This window comes from Diceros bicornis, chromosome 38 (assembly GCF_020826845.1).
Source record: "Diceros bicornis minor isolate mBicDic1 chromosome 38, mDicBic1.mat.cur, whole genome shotgun sequence".
Lineage (NCBI taxonomy): Eukaryota > Metazoa > Chordata > Mammalia > Perissodactyla > Rhinocerotidae > Diceros > Diceros bicornis.
In genome coordinates, this window is record NC_080777.1 from 30,019,700 (window position 1) to 30,046,624 (window position 26,925).

The 26,925-nt window shown below is 43.1% G+C and overlaps 1 protein-coding gene across 2 annotated transcripts in view; it reads left to right on the forward strand.

Moving 5' to 3' along the window:
* Positions 1-4,265: 4,265 nt before the first annotated feature.
* IPO9 (importin 9) overlaps positions 4,266-26,925 on the forward strand; it is a 43,559-nt gene continuing 20,899 nt past the window's right edge. For both annotated transcript variants that reach the window (XM_058533791.1, XM_058533792.1), the window contains exons 1-9: positions 4,266-4,443; positions 20,059-20,120; positions 20,343-20,429; positions 21,175-21,376; positions 24,303-24,391; positions 25,199-25,285; positions 25,846-25,965; positions 26,079-26,179; positions 26,379-26,437. In XM_058533791.1, the coding sequence (XP_058389774.1) occupies positions 4,281-4,443; positions 20,059-20,120; positions 20,343-20,429; positions 21,175-21,376; positions 24,303-24,391; positions 25,199-25,285; positions 25,846-25,965; positions 26,079-26,179; positions 26,379-26,437 (970 nt within the window). In that variant the 5' untranslated portion in view covers positions 4,266-4,280. The remainder of the gene's footprint in view (positions 4,444-20,058; positions 20,121-20,342; positions 20,430-21,174; positions 21,377-24,302; positions 24,392-25,198; positions 25,286-25,845; positions 25,966-26,078; positions 26,180-26,378; positions 26,438-26,925) is intronic.

The window sequence follows — 26,925 nt, forward strand, 5'->3', positions numbered from 1 at the left end:
CACCCAGGTGAAGTTTGCCTGACTGAGTAGGACTTGGTCATGCAAACCAGGATCAAGGAGAGCCTACGTGGGGCTTTAGGGTTCTTTATTGCAAGGTGTTTGGGAGAGGAAGTTGGTCTTGTCCTAACCACACAGCACAAGGGCTCAAGTGCTGAAGGGATCGTGGTCAGCAGATGTAGCTCCTCATCATGCCTTTCTTTCCTTTCCTTCCTGCTGGGCCTTAGCTAAGCTGAAGCTAATAAGTAGACTTTATGAGCCAACCCCAGCGATGAGGTGAAACGTGCTTGCAGAGTTTACTCATGGAGAAGGATATGCTAGTGGAAGGCTGGGACACTCTTAGGATGACCAATAGCTGCTAGCGAGTTCTGATTCATGGCCCCACTAAAGAGGCCATAAGTAACAAAATGGTCCCAGGAACACTATGTTCCCAAAAGGCCAAAGCCTGAAGATATTGCCCTTTATAATTGAATCAGCTTTATGTATTCACGAGTCCTCAATCAACCTGATCAGGGATATGTGGGGCCACCCACTTAGCTCCCCCCACTGCCGAGGGGCCATGGGTGCCTGTATGCTCAGCCTAGCCATGGAAGCAAGCACTGCCAGCCACAGACCCTGGGAAAGATGGAAGCAAACTGGAAGATGGTATAGTCTCAAAGTGAGGACACCAGTAGAAATTTGGAAGCTGCAGAGAGACCAATACAGTTGAAAACTAAACCTGTGTATACTGGGTCCTCCCAGTTTGATATTTTGGCTAGTTTTCTTAATGATTATGCCATGGAGCATTTTCTATGACAAGAGTGGTCATGGAAGTAAGTGAGCAGCTGGTTCCTTGATTCAGCTCTTTCATTTCTTAAAGCAGTGGTGCTCAACGTGTGTTTCCAGCAGTATCAGCAGCATCTGGGAACTTGTTAAAAGTGAAATTCTGAGGCCCCATCCCAGACCCACTGAATCAGAAGCTGGGGAGAGGGCCCGGCAATGAGTGTTGTAACGAAACCCCTTGGTTATTCTGATGCACACTACAGTCTGAAATTCACTTTTAGAGGGAAAGCCAAGTATCAGAGGCCCCACACTGAGGAGCTTTGGGACCTAGAATAAGAAGGTCCTATTTATAATGCAGACATCAACATTAATTCCAAAGTTACCTTTCTCATGCTTCTTTATGTTTCTGGTTCTCCTTTTATTTAACACAGAAAGAAAAGGTATGTGTGCCTTTGGGCTGAGGTTAGCAGGATGTTTGCATCTCTCCTAGTTGAACACAACCTTCAGAGAAAAATCCCATGGCTCTGAAGTGTCTGGCTGGCACACTAAGGGGCTCCCACAGAAGACGGCAGCTGGAAGTCTCTTCCAGATCGCTCTTCTCTGGATTACTTGTGTCTACTGTGAGCCTTTTCCGATTATGTAACAGGATGAGAAAAGTCAAAACACCTCCTTTGTATTTCCATGACAACTTGTCTTAGGAACATCCCCCTCCCTACTCCAGTTTTGGGCTCTGCAGGTCTGAGAACCTGGCCAGAACCTCCTTCCCAATGCGGCAGACAGCCGTGATGCTGTCTCCCACGAAGGCCCCTCTCCATGCTCTGCTTGGCTCACAGGACAGAGTTCAGCTCGATGAAGGCACAGTCCTGGGGCACCTCAGTCCTTGGGCTCCCCTTTTCCTTTCCCCACACCAGGACTCGGATACACAACTCCCCAGCCATGGCCAGAGAATAAAACCCTTTAAAAATCTGAAAGGAGCTTTGGATCTTTCCAAACTCACTGACTCCAGCTGATGGGGCCATGGGGGAGATGAGGCTGTTGACAGCTGGTTTTGTTTCAAACTTGTCTGTTTTCCCTGGGAGAGAGCTTGTGGGTGGAAGACAAGCATGCCAGTCCTCCTGAGCTCTGGAACTAAGCCACAGAGGAAGGAGAGTCTAAAACAATTGCACTAAAATCACCCCTCACCCCCAGAAGGCAGGCGATGGGTCCTTTGGTCATCTCCTGTGGGATCTTCCTGCTTCCCTGCCATTTCTCTGAGACTGGAGATGTCTGATTATAAGGCAAGAGCCCCATACCCAGCTGGTCTCTGTGCTGCTGCTGTGCAGAAGCCTCCCACTTCCTGCTGTGTTTGTGTTTTTGTTTTTGTTTTAACAGAATAATCTTTTTTACAATAAATTCCCACCCCTGCTAGATTCCTTTCCTTCTCCCCTCCCCATCCGGTTTTAGGCAGCACTGTTTATGTGATGGAGTCTTTCTTTCTCAAATGCATGGCGAACCTCAGGTGGAAGGTGGGCAGGAATTTTTGCAACACTTTTTTTTTTAATTTATTGAACACAAAACCCAAAACCAGGATATGTGTGTGTCTGTGTGTTTATGTTTTTTCTCATCTGACCCTCCCCTCTTCCAATCGACCCCCTTTTATATCCAATGTAGAGAAGCAAAACAACCTGGAAAGCAACCTGTTGTATATAGCTGCGGTAACAATCAGGAAGAGAGCGGGACTGTCCCCTCAGTAATTCATTTTAAATCACAAATTGGTTGAAAATGGAATCCATGCTGGGGCCAGCTGAAAAGGCCATCCCCTCATCTGGGCCCTCTGTCCATTAGGCATGTCTCCTCCCAGCAAGAGTCATCTGTTCGATGCCATTTGTGTTTCAATAAAGTTATCTCCTGTACTGTCCACTGGTTCTCTCTAGCTCCCTCTCTGTCTGGTTCTGTCTCCACTTCCTGTGGCCCCTTCCTCAAACTGGAAGGTGAGACCGCTCGTGGTTGTTTGCCTAACCTTAGAGGTAAGACCCACCTGCCCGGAAATGTCTCATCCTCAAATCCTAAGCAGGAGTCTCTTGACCAACCTTTGGGAGTTGGGGGGAACTGCTTGCACACTGTGGACATAGCATCCATCACCAAAACTCGAAATGTCCAGCCCCAAAGTTGGGTTCTTGAGTCCTCCATCCACTGCCACAATGTTTGAAAACATACCACCCACTGGACTTCCCTAAGCTTTCTTTTGGGAATAAAAGTGAATTAACCTAATTCTAATTAACCTATTCTAATGGAGTTCACCTTCCCTTGGCCACTGAGAGAAGGAAAATGAGAAGTCTTCCTATTCCCTGCTATGGAACTGAAGAAAGAAGCAACCTTTTCCCTGTGAAATAGTTGTGGTAACACAACCGACCTCTGCTCCCTAACACGGGAGGTGACAAATGTGTTTAGAGTTCACCTCAAAATAAATCGAGGAGTCTTTCTTTTGGAAGAATCCTCAGATTGGTGACCTAAACCCTGATTGTTATCAATTTAGCATCCACCATCTTACAACTGAGCCAAGAATTGCTAACTGGTTTCCTTTGCCACTTAGGATTGAGACGGTTCCTAGAAACCATTTTAAGGCACTCAACCTGAACAGCTTTCTAAGAAATACCTGTTCCTCTTTGTTCTAGAACCTCCCACTCCAAGAACATAGCTATTCCAACCCTCTGCCACCACCCTGTCCTGCTTTTCAACCCCTCGGATAACTCCCTCCACTTGCTCCAGTATTGAGGGGCATCTCTATACCTGAGCCATTTCCCACGACCAGCCTGGGACATCCATATTAAACAACTCTCGTCCCTCCACCCCTTAAATGTCCAGCCATAATTTCTCTGGGGAAAAAAAAATTTATACTTTCTCAGCTAATAGGATTCATTCTCAAATAGTCATAGAAGTGTTGACAGTGGAGGAAATGCCCTTACGCACGGAGCTGCTCTCTCCTGGCCGGCCAAGTTCCAGTTTTGGGGTTGGGCTCACCTAGGCTGGAAAACCAAGACATTGGCTTTGGAAGGTGACCACACCTCAGTGCCCGTCCACTTCAGTTTCTTTTCCCCCTCCCTTTGGAATCCTGAGGCTAAGAGAGGAAGAGACTCACCTGGGCCAACATTTTTTCAGTGTTTAGGGAAAAAAAGTTTGGTTTAAAATAGGAGCTATTAAAGCCCTCTACATCCATCCCCATCCCACCTCCTCTCTCCCAACACCCGAAAGATCTGTGGATCTGAAGTCACATGTCACGGCCTTGCTTCCAAGTCCTCTTTAGGAAAGCCGCTTGTCCCGTACGGGGCTCGGTTTTCACGTCAATCCTACGTGATTCCGGGGGACAAGGGTGCAGTTCTCGTCCAGGCGGCAGGAGGCGCTGTCTGCGGAGGCCTGGACCCCCTCCCCGACCCGCTCGCCCCCGGCCCACCCCGTACGCAGGCGCCGCTTCGCGGATTGGCCGCGCGCGGGAGCCGTCCTCGGCGGCGGGTCCCGGCGGGGTGGCGGGCTGAGGAGGAAAGATGGCGGCCGCGGCTGCGGCGGGCGCGGCGTCGGGGCTACCGGGCCCGGTAGCGCAGGGCCTGAAGGAGGCGCTGGTGGAGACGCTCACCGGGATCCTGTCGCCCGTGCAGGAGGTGCGGGCGGCGGCCGAGGAGCAGATCAAGGTGCTGGAGGTGACGGAGGGTGAGTGAGGGCGGCCACATGAGGAGGGCCCGGCGCAGCGCGGGAGAGGGCGGACGGGAGGGAGGCGCCGGGGAGGGGTCTGGTGGAGCCGGGACCCGCGGGCGGGCGGTCCGCCTGCCGAGTGTGACCGAGTCGGGACCCGGTCCTCCTCTCCGCACCGCGGGGTCCCGGCCGGGCGCGGGGAGCGGAGGAGCAGGGCCTGAGAGGCGCTTCCCGAGCGTGGTCCTGCTCTCCAGGGCCCGCCTCCGATTTCGGAGCCTGGCCGGTGGCGGTTCCTCCCCGTGTCTTCCCAGAAATCGAATAAACGCGCATGCAGCCGCTTCCCTTCCTGACCGTACTTCTCTCCGTCCGTTTTCACAGTAACTCGCATTTCTTAAATGCCTCCGTGTGCGTTTCCGTTGGGAGGAACCGACTATCCTTTGTCTCTGATTCTTTGTCCCCATCCTCCTGTGATATGTCTTAAAGTGATGGAGGAGAAAAGAAACTCCGGGTTCGGGGTGCTCCGTCACTTTCCTGCTGAGTGGGCCTTTCACCAGGGTCGGGGTGGCCGCTCCACAAAGAACAGTGTGATCCTGAAGCAGGAGGAGGGAGAAGCCTCTTGGCCTTTTTGGAAGAATGTGCTGGTCTCTCAGGGCTCCACTGGGAGGACTCAAGATCCTCAGAATCCCCCAGCTCCGCAGGACGTCTCCACCGCCTCTTAAAGGCTCTTCTGAGACGCGGGAAGTTGTCCCAGGTCTGACAGTCACACTCCTGCTGGACTTAAGAGTTTTACGAAAAGAATTTAAGACAAGTATTCCTTAAATTTAACTTTATATTCTCACAGTGTGAGCTGTTGAAAACGAATTTCCCTCTGTTGGAAATGCATTGAGATTTGCGATCTCACAGGTTAAGGACCATTTTGAAGGCCTAGTTGTACTTGTCATTGTTCTGTAAAATGTGAGACCCTACAAGAGGAGCAACCACCAGGTAGGAGAAAACTGTTTGAGAGCCGTGTGTAGATTGACCTGAAGGAGTTATCACAGCCTCCCAAGGGAAATCCTTGATTCACATTCATGTCTCTGCCTCCCTTGGGCAGCAAGGAGGAAGAGTGACAAAGGAACCTCATCACATTCAGGTTACTACTTGAATGAAGGTGAGGGTCCGTTGCCTTCCCTGAATGATACCCAACGTTCCTGGTGCCCCAAATACATGTCCAGCGCCTTCCTATGAAAGGTGAACCCTGGCTCTTGTTTAAACTGTCCAGCAACAGCACCACTTGGGCTCTGATCCCTTCCACTCTAGCCAGTGCCGTGGTCTCATCTAGGCAAAGTCACTTAGAAACTTCTTGAAGTCTTTTTGAAGTTCTAGTCTCTCACTTCATCTTTTTTGCGTCTTGAAATAAAAAATTAAGCAGAAATGCACAATTTTGCCTTAGACCTAGGCCACTTATGGGAGTGGATTGAAACACACACACACACACACACACACACCCATAATTTACTGGTGTTGTGCTGTTGGGCATGCTGTGAGACCTATAGCAAGGCTTTGTTACAGTGACCTATATCAGTGGTCTAGGAGGAAGGCATATGACCCACAGGTTCACAGGTTTAGGATGTGGTGGACAGGGTTGGATCAAGTCTCCAGTGGAATGTGGTGCTTTGGACCGTTTGGAGGCTGTTTCTGTTTTTAAATAGCCTGACTCCTTATGTTTATTTAAGAACTATAGAAACTCACCCCCTTCGTTAACTTATTTTTAGATGGAGGATGGAGACCTGTTTCTCAGATACAGTACCTTGCTTCTCTTCTTGTGGCCTTGAACAAGTTATTTTTTGCCGGGGGTCCAGAGTACCTCCTGTTTTATAATCTGTCTGAATCTCAGGTGTTAAATTAACATGGTCAGTAGTTTCTTCTCCACTCGCTATTGCCCTTCTTTACATGAAAATATATAGCTCCTGGCTTCCCGGCCAGGATTTAGCCATCTGACCTGATGAAACTGGCAGGACGCTGCTCCTGCTATTAGAACACCCTGCAGACCAAGGTGAGGAACCATTCTTGCAAATGAATGAACAGATAGTTTTCCACTCCTTTGGAATTGCTTCACATTTTAGTTTTACTCTAGTGGAAGAAACTTTGCTTTCTGGTCCTAGGAAACATGCTTCCTTAAAACTTGAAGTTAATGAGAAATCTGGGGGTTGGTGTCTGTTATTATTTGTATTCTGGTAATCTTTTGATCCTGTCTTGGTTCTCTGGGGCCCAAGGTCAGCTGACAACCAAATCCAGTTGTTTCTAGATCCTCTGTCCCCTCAAATAACCACACTGTCTTTGTGAGCCATTTATTATTGTTTCACATGGGAGACTGGTCCCAACTGATCCTTAAGACTAACCAGTATGTTCCCTTTGGCAAACTAGTGTGCCACCTTCCTTCCCTAGTCTTGAGGATTAAGTGAAAGAAGCTCTAATTTAATTTTGGGGGAAAGGGCAGAGTAAATTTTCAACTCCCTGTTAAATGGACAGATGAGAGGTTGACATGCTCTGACCAGATTCTGGGGTAGAGGAGACTTTGAGAAGCAGTTATCTTAGAAAATTGGGGTTGCTGGAGGCCAAGGTACATCCTAGTCCTTTAGTCTGCCAGCAGATATTTTCCAAGAAATAACTTGCCTATAGTTAGTTATCATGTTTTCCACAATGGGAGCCTATTCTCTTAAGCCAAGGAAGTGTATATATTTGAGAGATTCACCTGACTCATAGTGGGTCAATTTTGAAAGGATCAGGATAGGTTGTTTCATCACTTCATGTCCTGGAATGATTTTCTCGAGTCCCTGTGTTTGCCATTTTCTTTAGTCACTTGGACTCTGAGGGAAACCCAGAAAACCTTTCTGATGATTACAGCATATTTAACAAGTTTAGAGAAGAAGATGGTGCCACTAACCACCTTCTTCAGATAGCACTCCCATCCTAAATTGAGAAGCACATCACTTGAAAGTTTGGAAGTTCTATGTTATACAGTATTCCAGCAGATAATTAGTACCCTTTCATTTTCCTTAGGAGGATTGAGATTTTGAGTTTGATCAGCAGGGTTTGCAGGAATTTAGTTGTGCCTCAATAGAGTCAAAATAAAAGGCTTTTTGATCTGTTAGAGCAGTCTTCTAATTCCATTTCATTTAATAGAGTCATATCAAGCAATTTAGGAACATAGTAATTAGAAAGACTGGAAAGGTTATCAACTACCAAAGATCTCTTACCTCAAAGTCTAATGTTCTCTACTCAGCTTCATCAACTCTCTTTTGTTTGACTTATGATAAGATCATGACTTTTGAGAATGTCAGCTCTTTATTTTTGGTGTATTTATGCTTTACCTTTTTTTTTTTAATCTTAGAATGCAGTTTTTTCCTTCTTTTTCTTCTCTCTCTACTTTCCTCTAAGAGCCGCATCACCCAGGTGGTGAAATGAGTTGTGTTCATGACAAGCTTTAATTCTCCAGGCCAGCATAGCACAGACTTTCTTATATAACTGGGTTTAGACCCTAGGTCATTGTCTTCTTTAAGTTCTCTTTTTGTCTGTTAGAAATGAAGACATTTTCCGCTGTCATTTGGCCTTGACTTAGTCTTTTCTGTCTTGCTCCCAGCAGATATGTCACAGAAAATAAGTTTTTTTCTTTCCTTCCACCACCACTATATTGAACTGGGGAGGGGCAATTATCTCTCCCTCAGTTTTCCTGGCTTTCAGGTGCTGCCTGCTATCCATATTGATCCCCCCATCTTAGATGCCTAGAGAGATGATCCTGCTGGCTGGAAGTTTGCTTTCTGGTTCTCATGGGCACTTTTCTGGCTCTCTTACAGTATAGCGTAAGCACTGTCACCTGCGAAGGGAGCCCCTCAAGGATCCAGACGCGCTCCTGGGCGTGTGGCGGGCACTGAGCCAAGGGGAAGGCGGCCACGCTCGGAAAAAGGCCAGTGGTGGAGTTTTCTTTTTCCTTTCAGCTGTGGTTTTGTGGTGCTTACCAATCCGCATGAGAAAAAAGGGGCTTCTCCAGAGCTCTACTCAGAACTTCCTCCTTCCCCAAACAACCCCTGTTCATACTTCTTCCTGCTAGTAGCTTCCCTGACTGTCCAAGTCTCCTGTCTCTCTAGTAGACCCTTAGAGCAGTAGTGTATATTTCTTGACTTACGCTTCATCATCCATGCTCTGTTTGGATCTTCCCTTCTAAGCCAAGTGTTAGTAGGTAATATTTTTGCCTAATGGGATGAAAGGAGAGAAAGGGGTGCAGGGATAACAAGAGAGGGGGGCAAAAGACTAAAAGACCAGAGAATGAGTTAAGGAAAGAGGGAAGGATTTCTTAGAAAGGAAGTCTGAGGATACCGTTTTGGATTGGATTAAAGGTATAATCAAGAACCTGGGGTCCGGGGGGAAAACCCAGATTAACAGAGTGGGTCTATCCTTATTTGACCTTGGGAAAGGAACTAGAGAAAGTAAATTTCCCAGAAATGGCTTTAGAAAGTTAACTTCATACAACCCACTTGGGAATGTTCCCCTTTGGCTTAACTTCATAGATTGAATCTTAGTATAATCTGAATTGGTCCTTTCCAAGCAAAACAAAACAGCTATGTGTGTTTGTGTTTCTTGGGTTCTCCCTGCCATAATCATCCCAGAGTAAGTCATTCAGCTGTTCTTTCCAATGCTTTCTAAAGAAATTACGTTAGACGCCAGTCAGCGAAGGTAGAAATCCTCCAACACACGTTAAGTAAATAAAAGTACTCTTTTCTTTACAGATATACTTAGTTTTATTTCTTCAAAAAATGTTGTGTAGTCTGTTCAGTGAATATCTGTAAATAGGGTTTTCATTACTAAACAGAAACCAACAATAGCTGGTAGCAGCTGTGGTGATCAGATTTAAAACAGATCAGAGAACTTGAGGGTTTTTTTCTGGCTTTTCCTTCTGGGCATTAGCACAGAGCTCACCATCCACAAGACACCACCATTGTCACTACTTGTAAGTAATTTTTCATACAGCTTTTACATAAACTAAAATTTTTATGGTATGAAACTCTTCTATGGTGACTGATATCCCCGTGTTTCTAATGGGTATGTGGTCTAGACAGAATAAATTGGGTTAAATAAAGTAATTGATATTTTCCCTCCTATGTCCCCCTACAACCTAATGCAAATGAGTTCTTTGTCTTTGAATTTTTTGGGTTTCCAAACCAGAGTTGATCATGTGGTCACTGTTTTTAAAACTGGGAGCCTGCAGAGAAGAAAAATCTATTCTCTTCATTCATTCTATTTTTGAAATTTGTCTTTAGTTGATGATATTCTTTGAAGATTTTCTTTCCCATTAAGGCTTTTGAACAGAGAGTCATGTTACTCGAACTTTCCAGCTTCTTCTTTCCTCTGTGGAGAAAATAAACTTTCAAAGAAAATCCATCTTATGATGCTCATTGTAGGTCCAGATCCCCTGGTTGGCTTAGAGTTCTAGGCCCCACATGGGTCTTAATCATCTGATGATCCCTTTCTCTCACCATCCTTTACAGTCTCAGTGATGTGTGAAGCAAAGTGATTGGTGGAAAGCGGGGTATGATCTGTGATAGGTTACTAGACAAGATTAATTTAAAGATTGTGTAGAGCGAAGAGCTCCCAGCTGTTGTCATCGTCACCAGGGTACTACCTTCTCCCGGCATGGGTATGGAAAAAACGTATTCATGCTAAGCTTTTCTTTAAAAAGAGTAGATTTGAAGTTCTCAGTTCTGAGAAAGGACCCAAAACTGGCAGGAGCTGTGTGTGGCATTTGCCTGGTCTTCATACTGTAGTGACTCTTCTGGTTGGTACCAGCGTGGACTGATGGAAAATGCATGGCTTCCTTTACCCTTCCGTGAGCCTTGGTGTTCCCCCAGAACTGTGACAGAGTCTGTGCTTTCATTGGAAAAGTAATTATTCACGTGTGTTTAAGCTTTATAGTCTCAACTCAAAAAGTCTCATTTTATTCCTCGGTATCTTTTTCACACCAGATGATTACAGATTTTGTTTATCTTGATCTCGTTTTAGTCTGTCCCTGTAGTGATGATCCAAAAATTATGCTCTTGTCAGGAGCATTAAAACCCACATCAGGGCCGGCCCCGTGGCTTAGCGGTTAAGTGCGCGCACTCCGCTACTGGCGGCCCGGGTTTGGATCCCGGGCGCGCACCGACGCACCGCTTCTCCGGCCATGCTGAGGCCACGTCGCACATACAGCAACTGGAAGGAGTGCAACTGTGACATACAACTATCTACTGGGGCTTTGGGGAGAAAAAGGAGGAGGATTGGCAATAGATGTTAGCTCCGAGCCGGTCTTTCTCAGCATAAAGAGGAGGATTAGCACGGATGTTAGCTCAGGGCTGATCTTCCTCACAAAAAAAAAAAAAAAAAAAAAAACCCACATCACAGTGGTCCGTGCAAAAATTACTGAAATAGTGCCTGAAAAGAAAATACTGTGTGGCTCATGTAATTTATGAACACGCTCATAGATCCTTCTGAAGGACATCACATAAGGCCCACTAGAATTAGTAGACTGTATCCAGGGAGGCTGTGCCTGGGGAGACAGTGACATTTGGAGCAGACTCGGGGCCATGAAGTTGGCATCCACCATCACACCAAGTATCCGAGTTGCAGGAAGTGCAATGCCTTCAGATGCTCTTTCTCAGACTCCTTTGGTTGAGCTCCACACACGCGTTGTAGAGCGCCTTCTCCATTACACTGGAATGTTGGCATCCCATGTGTACCTGCTGTTTCTTCTGCTATAAGTGGGTTTTATAGACTTACCAGAGTCTGAATTAGCCAAACTAATCCTAAGAATTAGAATGGATTTCAGTATCTTTAGAGGTAATTTGTAGGTTTCAAGTGCTTACTTATGATTTAATCACTTAGTGAATGCTTTAGAAAGAATGTGGCTTCTTTTGCAGTGGTCTTGCAAAAATTCTCCTTTCCTGAGTGAGTGATAGATGCCATGGGATTGTATCAAAAACTGCAGCTTAAAATAAGCGTGTAATAAGAATGAGTTAAGAATCTAAGAATTCAGTAAAGTAGCAGTACGTAAAATTAAAATACAAAAATCAGTAGCCTTTGTATACACAAACAATAAAAGGTTAGAGGACATAATGGTGGTTTAAAAAAACACATTTACAATAGCAACAAAAAAGATTAAATACTTAGAAATAAAATTAACAGGAAATGTGCAAGAACCTATTAGGGTAAACTTCTTAAACACTCTGAAAGACTTAAAAGTAAACTTGAGCAGATGGAAAGACATATACTGTCCCTGGATAGGACAAGTCAGCATTGTTAGGTGAGTTAGACGAGTTGATTCCAAAGTTCACCGAAAAACAAGCGTGGAGGAATAACTCCAAAACACTGAAAAGGAAAACTCTGAGAAGGGACTAGTTCTACCAGACATTAAAACAATTATATGAAGCCTCTATAATTAAAGCAAACGGCATGGCGCTGGCACATGAGTAGACAGAGCTGTGGAAAAGACTAGGAAGTCCAGAAATTGATACAAGTACCTACGGAATTTAGTATAAAGGTAGTGCCTCAAGTCATTGGGGTAACAATGGACTTTTTAATGAAAGATGCTGGGACAACTGGGTAGCCATTTAGAATCAGATCAGTGTCTCACACCATACAAAACAATAAGCTCCAAATGGATTAGGAATCTAAATATTTAAAAAATAAAACCATACACGTTCCAGAAGAAAACGTGGATGAATTTTTCTTTAACCTGGACGTAAGGAAAGACTTTCAAACTACGACTCAATATACAGAGGCAATAAAACAAAAGATAGATAAACTTTTTTTATTGATGTCATAATAGTTTATAACTGTGAAATTTTAGTTGTACATTATTGTTTGTCAGTCACCATATACATGTGCCCCCTCACCCCTTGTGCCTTCCCCCCAACCCCCTTCCCCCTGGTAACCACCAAACTGTTCTCTCTGTCCATGTGTTAGTTTTTCTTCCACATGTGAGTGAAATCATACAGTGTTTGTCTTTCTCTGTCTGGCTTATTTCACTTAACATAATGCCCTCCAGGTCCATCCATGTTGTTGCCAATAGGACAATTTTGTCTTTTATATGGCTGAGTCATATTCCATTTTATATATATATATATATATATATATATATATATATATATACACCACGTCTTCTTTATCTAATCATCAGTGGAGGGACACTTGGGTTGCTTCCTCTTCTTGGCTATGGTGAATAATGCTGCAGTGAACATAGGGGCACATAAGCCTCTTTGGATTCTTGATTTCATGTTCTTTGGATAAATACCCAGTAGTGAGATAGCTAGATCATACGGTATTTCTATTTTTAATTTTTTGAGGAATTTCCATACTGTTTTCCATAGAGGCTGCACCAGTTTTCATTCCCACCAGCTGTGTATGAGGGTACCTGTTTCTCCACATCCTCTCCAACATTTGTTATTTTTTGACTTGGTGATTACAGCCATTCTAACGGGTGTAAGGTGATATCTTAGTGTAGCTTTGATTTGCATTTCCCTGATGATTAGTGATGTTGAACATCTTTTCATGTGCCTATTGGCCATCTGTATATCTTCCTTGGAAAAATGTCTGTTCATATCCTCTGCCCATTTTTTGATTGGGTTGTTTGTTTTTTTGTTGTTCAGTTGTGTGAGTTTTTTATATATTATGGAGATTAACCGCTTGTCGGATATATGATTTGCAGATGTTTTCTCCCAGCTGGTGGGTTGTCTTTTCATTTTAATCCTGGTTTCATTTGCCTTGCAGAAACTAAAAGGTTGATAAGTTCGACTACATAAAAAAAAATGTTTTGTTTGCATGACAAAAAGCACCATATAAAACGTTAAAAGACAGCTGACGAACTGGGAGACATTTTTCACAGCATATACCACAGACAAAAGGATAATATCCTTAATGTATAAAGAACTCTTAGAAATTGAGAAACCAAGGACCAAAACCCAAATAGAGAAATGAAGGGAGACACGGATGGATAAATCACCCCTCCTCCTCCCAAAAAAGACATGAAAATGGCACTCGAAGATACAAAAAACAGTTTTCAAATCAGGGCCGGCCTGGTGGCACAAGCCGTTAAGTGCGCGCGCTCCACTGCGGCGACCCGGGGTTCTCTGGTTTGGATCCCGGGCGCGCACCAACGCACCGCTTGGTAAGCCATGCTGTGGCAGTGTCCCGTATACAGTGGAGGAAGATGGGAATGGATGTTAGCCCAGGGCCAGTCTTCCTCAGCAAAAAGAGGAGGATTGGCAGATGTTAGCTCAGGGCCGATCTTCCTCACGAAAAGAAAAAAGTTGAAAGTCACTCGTGATTAGAGAAATACAAATTAAAACAACACTGAGATACCATTTCTCATCTATCAGTCTGGCAAAAATTTTAAAGTATGATGACACTTCTGTTGGTAAGGTTGTGGAGGAACACTCTTAACATTGCTAGTGGGAATGCCGATTGGTACAGTCCTGCAGGAGGAAAATCTGGCTACACCTGACAACACTACACAGGCACTAACCTTTTGACCCAGCAGTCCGACTTCTGGGAATCTACCCTGAAGATATACCTGCAACAGTATGAAAATACATACTGTACAGTGTTACTTACTGTAACATTGTTTATAAAAGCAAAATGTTGGAAGCAACTTAACTGCGCATGCATAGGAGAGTGGATGAGTTAAGTAGGCACATCTATACAGTAGTATATTGTACAGCTGTAAAAAAGAATGAGGAATCTGAATTTATTTGGAATGATTTCCAGGATATAATATTAACTGAAAAAAAAAAAACAATGCAGAAAGAGTCTCTGTAATATGCTACTTTTCATGTAAACAAGAGGATAGAAGAAGATACACATGTATCTGCTCATTTATGCAAAAGAAATACGGAAAAGATAAACCAGAAACTGGTTGGTTACCTACATGGAGTGGGTGGGGAAAGAGTGGAAAGAAGTTAATAAGGATGAGGAGGGATCGACACTTCTTGGAATATGCCCTTTTGTATAGCTTTGACTCTGAGGATCATAGTAGTGTTTTATAAAAATAAGTAAATGATTAAAGTCAAACATGGAGGAGGCCCAAAATGGAATACAAGTTGCCAACAAATGAACCTAACTGTATTACAGGTGAATAACATGTCAGTTATTAGGTCTTGGGAAAGAAAAGAACTAACCCAAGTAACTTTGGAAGATTGTATTTTGACAGCATATCATAAGACTAAAGTCAAAAAGAACTATACGCAAAAATTGTACTCCAGTTAATATATCTGTTTTTCACAAGGGTATGGGTTAATAGTTCTGTAATTAGTTTATGTGTATACTAAGACTGAACAAGTACGTAAATTTATTATAGATAATGAAAGCCAGATTTATCACTATTGGAGAAAGAATTACAAATAAGAAAAGGAGGAAAAGTAGAATGAACCTTGAGGTGCTGGGTTGGCATCCGAGGTGTCAGTATAATGGATGGGTTGGTGAATGGATGGGTTGGTGGATGGATGGGCGGACTTGTGGACAGACCTGTGTGTAGTTGTAGGTTATACACATACATGTATTTCCTACCACTGTTCTCTGAGAGGACCTAGGACCCATGACAGCCCAGTAGCGATGAGCACAGCTAGCGCCCAGATTTGGTTTCTAAATAGCGTTCTCCACTATAAAGCACCAGGGATCCTTGGAGAAAAAGTTGATTCCAGGGCTTAGGCAGAGAAAATGCAAGATAAGCCTAGAATATCTTGTGATATCGGAAAATAAGCAAGTGCTTGAAAAAGGATGGGAGCATGTGGAAGTGCACAGGAGCCGTCCAGAAGGAGTGCCGGTGGCCAAAGTGGAACAACTTGAGCAACAGAATAAATGGGAGTATTGAATGAAAACCCGTAAAGTAAGGTAAAGTATTGTGATTCCATGCTGGCATAAACAGATAAATAAAGGGGAAGGGGCAGTTCTGCCTTACAGAAGAATTGCAGTTAATTGATAAATGTAGGGCCGGCCCCGTGGCTTAGCGGTTAAGTGCGCGTGCTCTGCTGCTGGTGGCCCGGGTTCGGATCCCGGGCACGCACCGACGCACTGCTTCTCTGGCCACGCTGAGGCCGCGTCCCACGTACAGCAACTAGAAGGATGTGCACCTATGACATACAACTATCTACTGGGGCTTTGGGGGAAAAAATAAATAAATAAAAAAATTAAGACAGCCATTTAAAAAAAAATTGATAAATGTAAAGAGAATAAAAGAAATACGGAATCACCATTAGGCAAACAACACAGTAGTAATTGTTGTAGGCAGGATCCACGGATGGATGCTGAAATCAATGGGTGAAAGTTTGGAGAGAAGCAGGATATTAGCATAATCTCAAAGTGTCTCTCCCAAGATTTGTATCAGTTGCAAAGTGAGAAACCCTGCAGACCCCACATGACCAAGTGATTGTGGTTAACATTACCACTAATAAAATGTGTCAACATTATGTACTCCTGATTTGATATGCCCAGGGCACAGCATCACTTCTCTGGTATTCTTGCCAGAGAGGATCAACCTCAGTCTAATCATGAGGAAACTTCAGTCAGACACACATTCTACAAAATCACTGATCATAACTCATCAGAAGTGTTCTGGTCATAAAAGACAAGGGACGGTCACGTGTTGGAGGAAGCTAAGGAAATATGACAGTCAAATAAATGTGGGATCTTGGATTGGTTCCTGAAACAGAAAAAGGATGGTAAGGGAAAAAAACTGGTGAAATTCTAATCATGTCTGTTGTTCAGTTAATAGTAGTATACTCGTGTTAGTTTCCTGGTTTTGAGTGTTGAACTACAGTTATCTAAGTTGTTAACATCAGAGGAATGTGGGTGAAGGATGTCCATGAACTTGATGTACTGTTCATCAGCCTTTAAGTCTAAAAATTATTTCAGAATAAAGCATTTTTAAAAATATAGACATAGATCATTTTCAGTAGTTTTTAACCTATTTACTTTAACATGGAACATTGCATGGAACAACTTTTTCTTGATATGAAGCTTTTTTATTGCATAAGTACCCTTAGTTATGATAGTTAGAACATACCATGGAAAATAACGTTAGTTGCATAGATAGGAAAGCCAAACAATGTCCTCATGGTGGCAATAATGGCACAACAACTGACTTTTAAAGTTTTTACTGTGTGCCAGGCATTATGCTAAGTACTTTACATGCATGGTATCTTTCTGTCCTCACGGGATTGCTTCATCACTAGATACCTTTGTCCTTATTTTGTGGATGAGGACGCTGAGGTTTGGAAAGGATAAGTGACTTGCCTAAGGTCAGACATAGTAGCTCCAGGATTTGAACCTAAATTTGCCCAGTTGTGGAGCTCACCGCACTCATCGATAGCTCCCTCCAGATGGGAGGGACGAGCCTGTGTAACCTGTGCACCTGCCATAGCCGAGCAGGTCTGAGAAGCAGCTCTCCGTTCTCCAGAGCAGTGCTGTTCAGTAGGAGTACAGTGTGAGTCACATGCAAAATTTTGAATTTTCAAGTAGCTGTATTAACAAGGTAAGAAGAAACAGGTAAATTCAATTTTTTATTACTCTATTCATTTAACCTAATGTATGCAAACTGTTTCAGTGTGTAATTGATATAAACATTACTAAGATATTTCATATTATTCTGTATTCATACTAAGTTTGCGGTCTGGTGTGTATTTTACATTTACAGCACATGTCAGTTCTCACTAGCCACATTTCAGGTACTCAGTAGCCGCTTGGGGCTAATGGCTACCATATTGAATAGCACAGCCCTGGAATGTGAGATGTGAAAATTGTGATGCACTCTTGGTTCTTACATTCTTCTTCCTTTTTTCACAAATATTTGGTAAGTGACTCCTTTGCAAGTGTAAGTTAGATCTAAATTTTTTTAGTGTTTTTTTATTGTGGTAAAAAAGATGGTAAATTTTAAGTGTATTTTAAAATTTACCATCTTAACCATCTTTAAGTGGACAGTTCAGTTTATAACTATCACCACCATCCATCCGCATAATTCTTTTCATCTGGTAAAACTGAAACTCTATACCCATTAAACAAATAGTAAAACTGAAACTCTATACCCAATTAAACAAATAACTCCCCATTTTCCCCTCCCCCAGCCCCTGGCAACCACCATTATACTTACTGTCTTTCGGATTTTGAATACTTTTTTTTTTTGACTACTTTTAAGTACCTCATATAAATGAAATCATGCAGTGTTTGTCTTTTTGTGACTAGCTTATTTCACTTAGCATAATGTCCTCAAGGTTCATCTGTTGTAGCAATTGTTGTAGTGTACTGCAGAATCTCCTTCCTTTTATTTATTTATTTATTTATTTTTTTGTGAGGAAGATCAGCCCTGAGCTAACATCCATGGCAATCCTCCTCTTTTTGCTGAGGAAGACCAGCTCTGAGCTAACATCCATGCCCATCTTCCTCCACTTTATGTGGGACGCCACCACAGCATGGCCTGACAAGCGGTGCCTTGGTGTGCACGTGGGATTGGAACCTGGGCCACCAGGAGCCGAGTGCGTGCGCACTTAACCACTGCACCACGGGGCCAGCCCCCTCTCCTTCCTTTTAAAGGCTGAATAATATTTCATTGCATGTATATACCACATTTTGCTTATCCATTCATCTGTTGATGGACACTTGGGTGCCTGCACGTTTTAACAATTGTGAATAATGCTGCTGTGGACACAGGTGTACAATTATCTCTCAGAGACCCTGCTTTTAGTTCTTTGGGGTATATACTTAGAAGTGGAATTTGCTGGATTGTGTGGTAATTCTATTTTTAATTTCTTCAGGAACCGCTGTATTATTCTCCACAGTGGCTGCAACATTTTACATTCCCACCAACATTGCACAAGGATTCTAATTTCTCCATATCCTTGCCAACACTTGTTTTCTGTTTTTTCCATAGTAGTCATCCTAATGGGTATGAAATGGTATCTCATTGTGGTTTTGATTTGCATTTCCCTAATGATGAGTGATGTTGAGCATCTCTTCATGTGCTCATTGGCCATTCATATATCTTCTTTGGAGAAATGTCTATTCAAGTCCTTTGCCGACTTTTGAATCATGTTGCTTGTTGTTGAATTTCAGGAGTTCTTTATATGTTCTGGATATTATTCCGTTATCAGATTTATGATTTGCAAATGTTTTCTCCTAGTCTGAAGGTTGCCTTTTTACTCTGGATGGTATCTCTCTTTTTTCTTTTTTTTTTGGTGAAGAAGATTAGCCCTGAGCTAACATCTGTTGCCAGTCCTCCTCTTGTTGCTGAGGAAGATTGACCCTGATCTAACATCCGTGCCCATCTTCCTCTACTTTATATGTGGGTGCCTGCCACAGCATGGCTTGATAAGCAGTGCATAGGTCCATGCCTGGGATCCAAACCTGTGAACCCTGGGCAACCAAAGCAGAGCGCATAAACCTAACCACTGTGCCACCATGCCAGCCCCCTGATGGTGTCTCTTGATGCACAAAATTTAAAAATTTTTTTGAAGTTCATTTTGTCTATTTTTTCCTTTATTTTCTCTGCCTTTGGTATCATGTCCAAGAAAGCATTGCCAAATCCAATGTCATGAAGCTTTTGTCCTATGCTTTCTTCTAAGAGTTTTATTGTTTTAAGTCTTACATTTAGATCTTTGATGCATTTTGAGTTAATTTTTGTATGTGGTGTAAGGTAAGAGTCCAACTTCATCCTTTTGCATGTAGATATTCAGTTTCCCGAATTTGTTGAATTTGTTTGAAAGACTTTTATTGAAAAGGCTGTCCTTTCCGCATTGAATGGTCTTGGCACCCTTGTCAAAAATCACTTGATCGTATATGTGAGAGTTTATTTCTGGGCTGTCTGTTCTCTTCCCTTGGTCTGTATGTCTCTCTTTATGCCAGTACCACATTGTTTTGATTACTGTAGCTTTGTAGTAAGTTTTGAAATCAGGAAGTATGGGTTCTCCAGCTTTGTTCTTCTTTTTCAAGATTATTTTGGCTATTCGGGGTCCCTTGAGATTCCGTATGAATTTTAGGATGAGTTTTCTATTTCTGCAAAAAACATCATTGAGATTTTGATAGAGATTGCATTGAAGGGTCTAAATTTTAATTTGGGAGTAAGAATTGTTTATAACCTCCCAATATCCATTTCAAGATGACTGCTTACATTGCTTATTGGAAACTGTTTACTTACAGCAGTATATTTTTAGGACTAAGGCTGTTAAAGCCAGATTTTCTTATATTTAATCGTCTCTTTTCTCGTGGTGTGTATCTGGGCAACGCCTGATAGCACTCCTTTTAATTTTTCTTTGGGGTCAGATAGTACTGGTTTTCAGTCAAATAACTGCATTCATTGTCTAAGAGGAAGGTGTTGCCATCTTGGAAGAGAAGATGGCTGGAAGATGCTATGCAGTGATTGGAGAAAATAAGACTGGGCTGGAACTGTCCGTTGTAAGCAGCCGTGCCCTGCCAGCCAACCTGTTTCTCTTGGAGGAATCAATCTCAGCGGTTATTATCACTTTTAAAAGCAACAGATCAAGCTTCTTTCATTTCTTGTTGGCCTCAGGGTTAGCACTCAATAAATTGCTATGGCTTTCCTGGGTGCTCTTAGACTTACAATAAAATTTTCTCTTTCAGAATTTGGTGTTCACCTGGCAGAGCTGACAGTAGATCCCCAGGGGGCTCTGGCAATTCGTCAGGTAAGTCCAGACTGATTGACCCAATTTCTAAGTGATTTCACTTTACTTGGTAATGAAACTTTCTTATGGGAAAGAGAAGGAATAAGACCAACTTATAAATAGTTTAGGATTATGTACCAGATTTAGATATACTTCAAATGAATGTATCAGGCTGTGTGTATAGTTTTTATATGTGAATAAAGTCTTTTTCTTGCTGTACTACTTGGCTTATTCTCTTCACAGCTGGCATCAGTCATTTTGAAGCAGTATGTGGAGACTCACTGGTGTGCCCAGTCAGAGAAGTTTAGGCCTCCTGAAACTACAGAAAGGGTAAGGAGAGTTAACTTGATTAGTCTACCTGTAGAGATTGGAGGGGCCATCTTCAGAGGATGGGCTATAACTTTCAGGGACAGCATGGAGCAATCAGAAGACTAGGCAGAAGGGGAGCTTGGTTGGTAGCTGGCATTTTGGGCACCATGCTGTAGATAGGAGAGCTCGAGTGTCAGGTGTTCCGTTCTAGTTCTGCCTTTACTAGCTGTGAGATACTGGAGATGTATTTTAACTTCTAAGCTTTAATTTCCTAAATATCTAACATTAGAATTAAAATTCCAACTTTAAAGAGTTGTTTGAGGATGAAGTGAAATACTGTTTCTACTTAGAACAGTGCTGTGCAACCATTCTGGGCCCCCAAGAAATGCTGAGGTGTATGGTCTAGAGCAACGCTGTCTGTTGGAACTTTCCACAGTGTTGGAAGTGTTCTGTATCTGTGCTGTCCAGTTCAGTAGCTGCTAGCCGCATATGAGTGTTGAACACGTAAAATGTGGCTAGTGAAACTGAGGAACTGAATTTTTAATTTTAATTAATTTAAATTTAAAAGCTGGTGGCTAATGTAATGGACAGCATAAGTTTAGTGATCACAGGTGAACTCTGAGTTAATTATTTGTCAGGTTTATATGGTGGAGTTTTTGATAGCTGTGCAGTATCTTGCACAATTGTTTCCAACCCATAAACTAGATAGGACTCTGCTAGTCACTTATAACCTGGTGTAATGGCAGGTGGGCTTTTTCCTCTGCAGGCAAAAATTGTTATCCGGGAGCTCTTGCCCAACGGGTTGAGAGAATCAATAAGCAAGGTGCGCTCCAGTGTGGCCTATGCAGTGTCTGCCATTGCCCACTGGGACTGGCCTGAAGCCTGGCCCCAACTCTTCAACCTGCTCATGGAGATGTTGGTGAGCGGAGACTTAAATGCAGTCCATGGAGCCATGCGAGTGCTGACAGGTATCAGAAGCCTTATCTCTGGTGTTGGTACTTGGATCCCAAGTAACAGGAATACTTAGAAGCAGCTGTGTGATGGAGTGGCTCTCACCAGTAGGAATTGAAGTTTATAGCTCTCCCTGATGCTACTCCTGCCTCCTAGTTTTTTATCTCTGTGTCTATCCTTCCACTCCATCGACTCTTTCCTGGGAATTAAGTTGGTAGAGTACTTCTACCACTACTAAACCTTACCACTTAAGAATGGAGTAATAGCATCCTGGTTAAGCACTCAGATTTCAGTTCATATTCTGGCTTCACCTTCACCCAAGTTACCTAGTCTCTTGAGCCTGAGTTTCCTTGTATATGAAGTTAAGATAATGGTAATATCTCCTCAAAGGAGCTTTTCGTGCTTTAAACGAGCTAATCTACATACTGATGTGATGGTAAGCACTCAGTAAATTTTAGTCATTATGATTATCATCGTTATTATATATTATTTTTCTCTGTGGTCTGCTGGCTTACCTGAAATGTATTCTTACCTAGTTATGAATGCCATTTCTACTCTTTTGGAGTCTCAGTTTACTGAACTTGGCATCTGGGCCCAATTTTAGTAGTCCATGTAATATTGCTGGTAGATAATATCAGTCCTATGTCCAAAAGCAAATCCCTCCTCTCCTTTTGTTTCAAAGCCCCTCTTCCCATGCTCCAGCTGCCTTTTGGAACTACCCACTGTATTCTTATTGATTCTCTGTGACAGGTGCTCAGGGTATAGAGCAGACTTACCAAAAAGATCAAAATGTTCCTGTCTCAGCTTTTCCCTTGCTTCCCTTGCCTTGTATGACTCATTATTCAGGTGACTTTACACAACTCTCTCCGTGGAATTAGCCTTTTAGGATTCTTTTTTTACAGCTTTATGGTGCCAGAACATCAGTTAACAGATATGTTTTCTACAAGGAAAGGAAACCTATTCCTTCTAGTCTTTCAACACCAAGTTCAGCTTCTTTTTGAAAAACCTGGAGGAAAAGCTGGTTGTACATTTACTGTAGTTGGGATGGGAAGAGCCTTCATTGTGCCTGCCTGAGGAAATCACTGTTGGTGAGGTCACTTTTCTGTCAGCCACAGGGAAAGAACTGGGGGGACATGTGTCTCCTTTTGTGATGGAGTCAGCAGACTTGGAATGTCAGCCGCCAACCTCCATTCCCAAATAGCTGCTCTACACATTTTCAAAGGAGGGTAGATTGTACTCTGACAACAGCAGTTCAAGAATGCACGAAGATAGCAGGACACTGATGTATGGACAGAGGCCCAGTAGGAGCATGGGACTGATTCTCTTCAGGTTTTTTAAGATAGCGGATCAGTCTCACTTTAATAAGGCTTCCCATTAAACTTATCTGTTTATCAAGGAAAATGAAGTAAGGCTAATGGTGTGAAGGAGATGCAGATATAGCAGCTAAGGCTGAAATGTTGATCAAAAGCTACAGTGTTTTCTTCAATCTCAAAGATGTTTGGAGATTGAGATGTTGCTGGTGTCTCAAGCTTTTTCTGATTTGCTGAATGACCTCAGAGAACTTATTTTGGACTTAAGCATGTGAAGTGTTAATATACTGAGACTGCCTGGAGTGATTATAGGAGAGTGGAAAATGTGTTAAAACTTATGAGAGTAGAGTTAAATGATACTACATTTTCCATAAAACTTAGTTTCATTAATATGCCATCCATCACATTTCTTTGGACTAATTTCCTTGGATTTCTAAACAAAATAGAACACTTACTGTTCACAGTTAAGAATTTATTCTTCAGGAGGAAACCACAGCTGGTAAAGAAGACTCAGCCTCGGCTCTTTGGTCTTCATTTGACTTCTGGTGATTGATATGCCGAGATTTGCAGGGGTTATTAAACTTGAAACTGCCAACTTGCACTTCTAGCTGTATATCCTCCTGAAATACGTCCCAGTTGATTAGCTCCATTTTTAGTGATAATGTGGAAGAGCCAGGAAGATCAACAGACGTTGGACTCAAGGGCTTCTATTCCACGAAAAGTCCAGGGCCCTTGGTGCTGTCTCAGTGCCTTGTGAGAGTGTTTCTGGAAGTGAAGGGAACAGTATGGCCCATATTTCCCTCACCTTCTTCTAGTCTCATTCCACGTGTAGGTTGCTTTTTCCACGTTCATATGGTAGAAATCCCTTTGTGCCTCTGACTTCTGGGTCAGTGAATGTCACTCACTAGGAGGAGTAACATGCAGGACGGCCTTAAATCTAGTGAGTCTGCACATGTTTTATTACGTCTATCACAACAGCTTGCCAAGGGAGAGTCACATGTGGAACCAAAGGTAAGAGACCTCAAAGTGCCTCTGAATGTTGACGTGGGCGCAAACTAGATTAATACAGAATTTTCCTAAGGCAACCTCACAAGGACTTTTACGCAGCTCTGTTACAGATTTTCTTTCAATATTTGTATAAAGATTTGCTTTCCTAATCTCCTGTATTTTCCTCTGTCTCCATATTGTTCTCTTTCTGCTTCTAACAAATAATCAGGAACTCTTGCTACTTGTCCTTCCATAGGACAAGGCAGCCAGGCCACTGGCTTTACGTGGGTGCTTTCTATTTGGGAACTGCCACCTAGAGGCAGTTTGAGAAGTTTCATGCTTCATGTCTTTTTTTTTTTTTTTTTTTGAGGAAGATAAGCCCTGAGCTAACATCTGTTGCCAATCCTCCTCTTTTTGCTGAGGAAGTTTGGCCCTGTGTGCCCATCTTCCTCTACTTTATAGAGGACGCCTGCCACAGCATGGCTTGACAAGTGGTGTGTCCGTCCGCACCCTGGATCCGAACCTGTGAACCCCGGGCCGCTGAAGCGGAGTCTGTGAACTTAACCGCTATGCCACCGGGCTGGCCCCGCACCTCATGTCTTTATAAAGCAAGATTTCATTTACAGTACTGCTTTTTTCTTTGTAGAATTCACTCGGGAAGTAACAGACACACAGATGCCACTTGTTGCTCCTGTCATTCTCCCAGAGATGTATAAGATCTTCACTATGGCCGAGGTATGCAGTCTTGGACCCCGGATCACAGTGAATGAGAGTTGCTTGGGCTCTGGTTGGCCCCTCCTGTTGGGGGGTGGGGGTGGGGGCGGGGGCGGACTGTTGTGTTGCTGCTGGCTCATACCTGAAGGTATGATCTGAATCTGGATGAACCCTAGGCCTTTCACTTAGGGCTACCAGGGCAAGCCTTTGACAGAAGAGTAGTGTAGCTACAGCATTTCTTCACATGTCTCATACTTCCTGACACCCTGGAACCCCTAAGTACCTAGTGCCTTGTGCTACCTCTGGCCTCTCCTGGAGGCACCCCGTCTAAGCTTGCTCCCCTCGGCTCAGTATTTGAAATCAACCTATCACTGCATAGCACATAATAGGCCCTTAATATGCTGTATATGTATTTGACTAATGTGTATATGAATGGTAGCTTATTCACAATACTATGTGAGTGCCTGGTGGGTAATGTTTTCACTTCCTGACTACTCTCTGCCCCCAGCCAAGGGTCTGCATTTTGAAAGAAATACATTGGCCGTGTTGGGATTTCAGGCAGTACTCAACCTAATATTTTTAGTCAGATCGGCCCACCGAGGCCTATGTATAAGGCTAATTCCAGTAAGTTCTAACATTCTGCTGTCTTTCATTCTCTGAATGACAGAAGAAGTCTGTCTCCTGGACGAGGGTGGATGACATTTCCCGTCTCTCTAGGGAATCCACTCCCACGTCAGGACTCCTCAAGTAGTCACAGTTTTTCTCCTAGTCACAGACATGCACGTATACACACACCATCTCATGGCTATGCTATAACTTTTTCCCCAGGTGTATGGTATTCGAACCCGTTCCCGAGCTGTGGAGATTTTTACCACTTGTGCCCATATGATCTGTAACATGGAGGAACTGGAAAGGGTAAGTGAGCCTTTGGGTCAGTAACAAACTTCATGCTTTAAAGTCTTCATTAATGCCTTCTATTGTAGGCAAGGCAGTGACTCATTTCATTACAGCGGTACCAGGATGCACACTAACCAGTGTTGTGGATATGTTTAAAATTTTGATTAAATTTTTCATTTGTATGTAGCTTAGTTTCCTTTTGTTTGAGCCTTTTTTCTTCTAAAATTTTCTCCCGCATCCTTTTCATACCAGTCATCACCCAGAATTTTAGCACTCTTTTGTGGCCCTCTCATGGGAAACAAAGCTACCTGAAAAACCCTGATCCCTGTGATTCAGAAGCCGTTTTGAAAAGTTGGTCTTAAAGAACAACTTTTCAGAAGGCCATAGTGAGGAACTGCAGATGTTAGATCAGGAAACATGAAATCTGAGGCATACCTCCAGCGATTTTATAGCTACACCCTCTGTTGGAACCTGAGCCTGAAGAGATCTTCAGATGCCTCAGATCTTGGTGTGTGATATGTGTGTTGAAGCCGCTGATGAGAGGTGTGTCCGTTGTTGACTGTGGTTTCTATTGTCAGGGTGCAGCCAAGGTCCTGATCTTCCCTGTGGTGCAGCAGTTCACAGAGGCCTTTGTTCAGGCCCTCCAGATACCAGATGGCCCCACGTCTGACAGTGGCTTTAAGATGGAAGTCCTAAAGGTAAACAGTTACTGCCATGGAGATACTTGGAGTTTGAGCGGGTGGTCTGAAATCATTGATTTTTCTCCTATATTACTTGTACCTCTTGGGTCTTTTTCTCTTTAACTTCTCAGGCAGTGACAGCCCTGGTGAAAAACTTCCCCAAGCACATGGTGTCCTCCATGCAGCAGATTCTGCCTATTGTTTGGAACACCCTAACTGAGAGTGCAGCTTTATATCCTTTCCGGAAAGCTTAAGGGACCTGCTACCGCCATAGTTGGGAATCTAGCATTGGGTCTTGCATTCATGTGGTTCCACTTTTTTAGAGGAGTTTTTTGAAGTACCTGCTCTTGGTGTAGGAATGTATACCATTCCCTTGTAGAATATATGTATAAAGCAGACTCCAAATTCTGTTTCTTTACTCTTCATCATACTTATGTGAGGACAGAAGTAAATTACACAGAGGAAGTAGAAGATCCTGTGGATTCTGATGGTATGTAGTTTATCTGATCTTAACGGAGATACCACGTAGTGAGAAAAGGGATCTAGGAAAAGAAAAAGCCAGAGAGAGAAAAAAGCAGTAACTTAGAGGCTTCACTCTCTTAAGTGAGTTTTCTAATTGAGTTTCCTTTCAGCATATTGGATGTGGGGAAATAAGAAATTGAAAATCTTTAATCTGTTCCTCATATGCATTTGCATGAATCTCATAAAATCATAGAATTTCTGAGTTGGAAGAGATACCTTAAAGGCCATCTAATCCAGGTTACTTCTGGCATTTTGTCTCTTTTAATTTGAGAGTCCCAGATGATGATACTTTCCTTTCTGTTTTAATGTTTTTAAGTATTGCAGATCAAAAATAGACATACTTGGGCCAGCCCAGTGGCTTAGCGGTTAAGTGCGTGCGCTCCGATGCAGGCGGCCCGGGTTCAGATCCTGGGTGCGCACCGACGCACCACTTCTCCGGCCATGCTGAGGCCACGT